Genomic DNA, 7,031 nt, shown 5'->3' on the forward strand with positions numbered 1-7,031 from the left:
CCGCACCATTCCCATCCCCATCCCCATCCCCCGCTTCTAGTCCCGGACCTGCTGCAGCCAGAGCCCGGGGAGCAGAGCGTGGTGGGGAGGGCAGCGGGGCAGGCGATCCAGAAAACGGCGGCGCCGCGGCCTCTCCCCACCAGGCGGCCCCGGATCCTACTGGACACCCCGAGGGCACACCGACCGCGCCTTTAGAGTCACCCCACGCCGACCCCTCCTCTCTTGACTTCTTTCCATCCTTCTAGACTTTACCCTCCCCACCCTTCCCTGGACCGGCCCTTCTCGGCACCCCTCTTCCCCAGGGAGATGCGATGAGCCGGTGCCCCCGCGTCCTCATCGCCACCCCGGGCACGGTGCCCGTCCAGTGCCCGTGGTGGGGAGGGAGCACTCCGCGTTCCCTCCGTGACGCCCCTCCCTTGGGCCCCCCCTCAGCTGGTGTCCCAGGGCCATGCCCCAGGGGACCCAGCCAGGGGGTGGGTTCTAGAGCGAGGGGGGCAGAGAGGAGAAAGGACGGGGCCTTGGTCGCCATTGCCTTTGAGATGCTCCCAAGCGCCAGGGGGTGCCGAGGGAGGCTCAGGCAGCCAGGCGGCAGGCATGATGCCCTCGCCTAGTGACTCCAGCCGCTCGCTGACTAGCCGGCCCAGCACCCGGGGCCTTACCCACCTCCGCCTCAACCGACCCTGGCTGCAGGCCCTGCTCACGCTGGGGCTTGCCCAGGTGCTCCTGGGCATCCTGGTGGTCACCTTCAGCATGGTGGCCTCCTCCGTCACCACCACCGAGAGCATCAAGAGGTCCTGCCCCTCTTGGGCTGGATTCTCGGTGAGTTGGGTGCACGGTGGTTGGGTGGGGGAGGCTGCTCAGGCCCCATCCCTTCACACCAGCTGCAAGTCCACATCCTTGCCTCTTCTGCCTCTCCTGGCCCTCTCCCTCCTTACAGGGCTGGGTGCATCTTGTGGTGAGGGGCTCACTCAGGTGCCTCCCTGCCAGGCTGAGCCTCTGCCCACTCTGTCCCCAGCTGGCATTCTCCGGCGTGGTTGGCATTGTGTCCTGGAAACGGCCATTCACTCTAGTGGTAGGTGCCAGGGTTTGGTGCCCACTGGAAGGCAGGTGCCCAGCACCTGAGGGGAAGCCCAATTATGCCCTGAAGAAGGGAGTTGGCTCATCAATTGGTGCCAGCCAGGCACAAAGGGTCTGTGAAGGAGCATGGCTCCATCCATGATAGAGGGGTACTCATGAGGGTCCCAGCCCTAAGTGGTCACCCTGTTTCCCCCAGATCTCCTTCTTCTCCTTGCTTTCGGTGCTCTGTGTCATGCTCAGCATGGCTGGCTCTGTTCTCTCCTGTAAGAATGCTCAGCTGGCCCGAGACTTCCAAGAGTGCTCCATGGTGAGATTTGAGGAGGGAGAACTGGAAAGAAGTGCTCGGGGAGGTGTGCAAGACACCTGAGTTTGTCCTGACTCAGGCTGCTTCACCCTCCCTACTTCCACTCAGGATGGAAAGGTCTGTGTGTGCTGTCCCTCTGTTCCCCTACTCCGGCCCTGTCCAGAGTCGGGACAGGAACTGAAAGTTGCCCCTAACTCCACCTGTGATGAAGCCCGAGGGGCCCTTAAGGTGAGCATGCACATCCCACCTCTGCTGTTACCTCTTCCCCCACCATCGTCCTGATTCTCACTCTTGCCTCCCCTCCTCCTTTCTCTTTCCTTCCCCAGAATCTGCTCTTCAGTGTCTGTGGGCTCACCATTTGTGCCACCATAGCCTGTACTCTCTCTGCTATTGTCTGCTGCATCCAAATCTTCTCCCTGGACCTCGTGCACACGGTGAGAGGGGAGCCAGGGCCAGGCAGGTATGATTGGGGGCAAGGGTGTGTGGACTGGGACTGGGCCACAGATCTGGCTTCTGAGCACCAGGGACTATGGGTCACCTATTAGGCATGTCTAGTGGAGGGATGTTTAGGGGGGTGGGTCAAAGGGAGGGTGAGAAGCAGAGATGACAGATAGTGAGTTAAGTATGTGATGCCAGTTGGGACCAGGAGAGGGGGCTTTAGAGAGTAGGCCTGGAACGTGGGGTGGAGTCTAGAAGGTCCTAGATGGAGGTGAGGATAATGGGTGGACATTCTTGTGGGGACAAAGAACAGGTGGCGATTCTGGATGGAGGTGGGGCCATGAAGAGAAGGAATTTATGGGTGGGCAGGGCTGGAGCTGGAGGTCCTGGGTGGGGATGGGGGTTAAGGAGGAGCTGGTTCTGGGTGAGGGAGTGGACAGAACTGGAGCTTCTTGGAGGGGGTAGGGCCAGAAAAAATAATGTAGATGAGAGAGGAGTTTGGGGGCAAAGGAGGAGCTGTATTCCCAGAAACTAGGCTTGCTGACCTGCTTGCTCCCCAGCAGCTGGCCCCAGAGCGCTCAGTCTCAGGCCCCTTGGGGCCTCTGGGCTGTACCTCCTCACCCCCAGCCCCTCTCCTACACACCATGCTGGACTTGGAGGAATTTGTACCGCCTGTGCCCCCACCACCCTACTATCCCCCAGAGTACACCTGCAGCTCAGAAACAGATGCACAGAGGTGAGGCCTGGCAGGGTCCTGCCCTGGGAACTAAGGAAGTTGAACAGGGCTGGATGGGTGGGGAGGGATCTTCGTGGAGTACAAGTTATATTCCAGGTCATATTTGACTTTCTTCCTCATCCTGACAGCATCACATACAATGGCTCCATGGACAGCCCGGTTCCCTTGTACCCCACTGATTGCCCTCCTTCTTATGAGGCCGTCATGGGGCTACGAGGAGACAGCCAGGTGAGAGCAGGGGTTGGTGCAGGCTGGGGAGCCAGGGATAGGGCCTGGAAAGCCAAACAAGCTGGAACTGCTGGATAAAGATAATAATAGTTCACATAATCTTCATAGTACTAGCACATCCACTCCATCTTCCCTGGAGCCTGGCGAGGTGGGCAGGATAGGTACTATTATTTCTGTTTTTACAGATGTGGAAATTGAGGCTCACATAAATTAAGTGACTTGTACAAAGTGACAAAGCTGGTCTAGAATCTAGGTCCCTAGCTCATGGGGGTGGCCATGTCAATGTGAGGGCCGGACCCTGGAACCTTGTATCCTCTGCAGGCCACTCTGTTTGATCCTCAGCTTCATGATGGCTCCTGCATTTGTGAGCGAGTAGCCTCCATTGTAGATGGTGAGCAGAAAGTGGGAAGGGGTGGGCAAGGGCGGGGCTGCCAGGGATAGAGGGGCTGGGTGCGGGCAAAAAGGGCAAGACAAGGCTGAGTTGGCGGTTTAGGGGCAAACGAGGGCTGTGGCTTCTTGGAACCCTGGATTTATCGGTCTCCTGTGAGATAAAGCTGGAGGCAGAGTGGCCTTAGAGATGCTGGGCTTGGGAGAAGAGGAACTGCCTGGGCTGGGTTGGGCCAGGCTGGTGCTACCCAGACCCCCTGCCGCCCACAGTGTCCATGGACAGCGGGTCTCTGGTGCTGTCAGCCATCGGTGACCTCCCTGGGGGCTCTAGCCCGTCGGAGGACTCGTGCCTGCTGGAGCTGCAGGGCTCCGTGCGCTCTGTTGACTACGTGCTCTTCCGCTCTATCCAGCGCAGCCGCGCCGGCTACTGCCTGAGCCTGGACTGTGGCCTGCGAGGCCCCTTTGAGGACAGCCCCCTGCCCCGGCGGCCCCCACGGGCTGCCCGCTCCTATTCCTGCTCTGCCCCGGAGGCCCCACCCCCGCTGGGTGCCCCCACAGCTGCCCGCAGCTGCCACCGGCTGGAGGGCTGGCCGCCCTGGGTGGGACCCTGCTTCCCCGAGCTGAGGCGGCGGGTTCCCCGGGGAGGCAGCCGCCCAGCAGCGGCCCCTCCCACCCGAGCCCCGACTCGACGCTTCAGCGATAGCTCAGGTTCCCTCACCCCACCCGGGCACCGGCCTCCTCATCCGGCTCCGCTGCCACCGCTGCTGCTGCCGCGGTCCCACAGCGACCCGGGCATCACCACCTCCAGCAACACTGGTGAGCCCCACCCCCCAGGTCCAGGAGAGGGCGGGCACTGGGAGTTAGGTCAGTGATGCCCACTATGAAGGGAGGTCCCTGAAGAGGAAGAAGGGGCGCGTTCACTCCCGCTGTAGACACTTCTTGAGTACTCACTTCCTAGGGACAGAACATCCATAGCTCAGTGGCTAAAAGAGGAGGAGGACTTGTTTTTTGAAACCAGTTCCATAGTTCCCAGGTTGGGCCAGTTACCTACCCTCTCCAAGCCTCAGTTTCTCACGCGTAAAAGAGATATAATAATAGTGCCTAAACCGTAAGAACTGTAGAGTTGCTGACAAGTGAGATAATGTGAGCGAAACGTTCAGCACTGGCACAGAAGGTGCCCATCAGTACCATTAAGTCCCAGGTACTGGCAAGGACACAGCAGCAAACGGTACCACTGTAGCCCGTCTTTGTGGGTTGTGCCATCTAATTGCTGGCACACTTGGGCAGAAATGATGGCCTGTTGGTTGGGGATGGGATATGGGAGCGTGAAAGCTCCTCTGGGCTTGAGTTCTCCCAAGAGAGCAGTGGGATGGACGGGCGTGTCCACCGCTCTCCCGCTCAGTCCCTGTCTCTTTCTCTTCTCCCCAGCTGACTTCAGGGACCTCTATACCAAAGTGCTTGAGGAAGAAGCTGCTTCCATTTCTTCTGCAGATACAGGTTTGCATGTGGTTGGTGCCTGGGAGGTGGGGGGCAGGGGAGTGCTGTCTGCCCTCTCTGCACCCCCCTCCATACCACTCTTCTGTCTCTCTCTCTCTCTGTAGGGCTCTGCTCTGAAGCTTGCCTCTTCCGTCTAGCCCGCTGCCCTTCCCCCAAGTTGCTACGTGCCCACTCAGCCGAGAAACGGCGCCCTGTGCCCACTTTCCAGAAGGTTCCCTTGCCCTCGGGCCCTGCACCTGCCCACTCCCTGGGGGACCTGAAGAGTAGCTGGCCAGGCCGGGGCCTGGTCACTCGTTTCCTCCAGATATCCAGGAAGGCCCCAGACTCTAGTGGGACTGGTGCCCATGGACATAAACAGGTAAGAGTTTGGGAGGCCAGAAAAGATACCTGAGAAAGCCTGGAGCTTCAGCTTGGGCCATACTGATGCACTGTCCTGTGTATCCCTCTAGGTGCCCCGGAGCCCGTGGGGCCGGCCAGGCCGAGAGAGCCTCCACCTTCGCAGCTGTGGTGATCTGAGCTCCGGCTCCTCCTTGCGGCGCCTTCTATCTGGCCGCCGGCTGGAGCATGGTACCCGCCCCCATAGCCTCAGCCTTAATGGGGGCACCCGGGAGACTGGGCTCTGACCCGGGCTTATTGTCACACTGAACAGATCCAGATGAATGCTGGGTCCACAGGCACCAGCTTGTTGGGACCAGCAGCCCCCAGCACCCCCTTGCACTGGCTGGCACAAAAAGAAACCCACTGTATACCCCCAAAAGTGTCCCTTTCCCTCCTACCTCTGGGGGCTCCTGCTGCTTGCTACTGCCCCTTCAAACTGGGAGAGCTTCTGTCCTGTGCTGCATGGGTATTCAGGCTGTTGGGAGGATATTCCTCTGCTTACACCATTGGAGGAGGAAAACAAACTCCTGTCCCCCTAGCATGAGAGCGGCTCTTTCTGATTTGCAGGGGCACTATAGTCAGGGCAAGGCATATCCCTGTGTTTAAGTACGGGGGAAGTGTGCCTGTGCAATGGGGGTGGTGAGGCAGGCATGAAGGGTCAGAACAATCTGGGTGGTCTTTCAGTTCTGCCACCTCTAGCTGCATGACTTCGGGCAAGATATTTAACCCCAATTTCTTGATCCGTAAAACATTGTCAAAATGAATGTTTGTAAAGCTCTTAACACACTAAGTAAGCCTTCAATAAAATTTCAGTTTTCCCCTTCTCTCCTGGATCATTCTTTATGACCAATGAAATTTGTTCCAGTATCTCTCACATTTAAGAAAACTCTTTTGAGATACTTTATTTCCAGCAACCACATTGTACCTCTTCTCCTTTTCACAGGAAAAGATTTTCTCTCTTCCTTCCCTCTACTCTTGAACATCTACCCTCTCCTTACCCACTCCCGTCAGGCTCTACCCCTACCACTCTCCATCTTTGACAGTTTTCAGTGACCAAAGTGGGATCAGACCCAGTGACCATTTCTCTGCCCACATCTCACTTGACCTCTAAGCAGAAATTAACCCAGATAACCAGCATCTTGCTTTTTGAATTTTTCCCTTTCTTGTCTTGGAATACATCACACTCTCCTGTTTTTCCTCCTACTTTACCCTCTGGTACATCTTTACCAGCTTTTACACCTCTGCTGGATTGGTTAACACTGGAAGGCCCCACAGCTCTTTCCTCAGCCCTCTTCTCTTTTCTACCTCCACTTTGTAGGTGATCCTACAAAGTCCATGGCTTTAAATACTATCTATGTGTTAATGTGTAACTCCAGCCTTGACCTCTGCAGAGTTCCAACCTTCAATTCAACATCTCTGCTTGGAAGTCTAATGGGCATCTCACATTCAATATGGCCACCCGAACTCTTGATTCCCACCTGCAGCACATTTTCTTCCACCGTTCCCATCTCAATAAATGGCACTACTGTTACCCATTTGCGCAACACTCCAAAAGCTTAGGAATCATCCTGACTTCTTTTCCCTCATTCAACACACCCAATCCTACACTGAATTCATCCTTGTTTCATCACCTCTCCACCTACCTAGTTCAAGTTACCACCCTCTCTTCACAACCTCTTAATGGATCTATTTCCACTCTTCCCAACAGTCCATTCTCCATTCAGCAAAGTGATAATAAATCATATCATATCAAGGCTCTGCCTAAACCTAATGGATTCCTGTTGTACTTAGAATAATCTCCAAACTCCTTACCAAGACTATGGTCAGGTACAACTTGGCCCACTCTCTTGCTCCAAACTACCTCACAGCACAAGGACAACTGCACCTGCTCTTTTCCAAGCAAGAAAAACTTTTGCTTCACCTAATTCAGGTCTTAGCTCCACTCTTACCTTCTCAGTGAGCATCCCTCCCCCATCCCAGTCGTTC

General features: G+C 56.6%; 1 protein-coding gene across 1 annotated transcript; it reads left to right on the forward strand.

The window, feature by feature from the left end:
• Positions 1 to 187: 187 nt before the first annotated feature.
• FAM189B (family with sequence similarity 189, member B) lies at positions 188 to 5,869 on the forward strand. Its single transcript, XM_008579776.1, has 12 exons — positions 188 to 819; positions 1,016 to 1,072; positions 1,274 to 1,384; positions 1,490 to 1,609; positions 1,708 to 1,815; positions 2,383 to 2,555; positions 2,684 to 2,783; positions 3,105 to 3,174; positions 3,441 to 3,986; positions 4,599 to 4,667; positions 4,772 to 5,025; positions 5,117 to 5,869. The coding sequence occupies exons 1-12, from the start codon at positions 595 to 597 to the stop codon at positions 5,288 to 5,290; spliced, it is 2,007 nt and encodes a 668-aa protein (XP_008577998.1). The 5' UTR covers positions 188 to 594; the 3' UTR covers positions 5,291 to 5,869.
• The last annotated feature ends 1,162 nt before the right edge of the window (positions 5,870 to 7,031 follow it).

Source organism: Galeopterus variegatus, unplaced genomic scaffold (assembly GCF_000696425.1).
Source record: "Galeopterus variegatus unplaced genomic scaffold, G_variegatus-3.0.2 Scaffold1955, whole genome shotgun sequence".
NCBI classification, from domain to species: Eukaryota; Metazoa; Chordata; class Mammalia; order Dermoptera; family Cynocephalidae; genus Galeopterus; species Galeopterus variegatus.

Bases quoted from the DNA above. Each gene is read 5' to 3' on its own strand.
- FAM189B (XM_008579776.1), top strand. From the start codon at position 595: ATGATGCCCTCGCCTAGTGACTCCAGCCGCTCGCTGACTAGCCGGCCC. The intron at 1,073-1,273 runs GTAGGTGCCAGG...TGTTTCCCCCAG, and splicing joins AACGGCCATTCACTCTAGTG to ATCTCCTTCTTCTCCTTGCT. The intron at 1,610-1,707 runs GTGAGCATGCAC...TTCCTTCCCCAG, and splicing joins AAGCCCGAGGGGCCCTTAAG to AATCTGCTCTTCAGTGTCTG.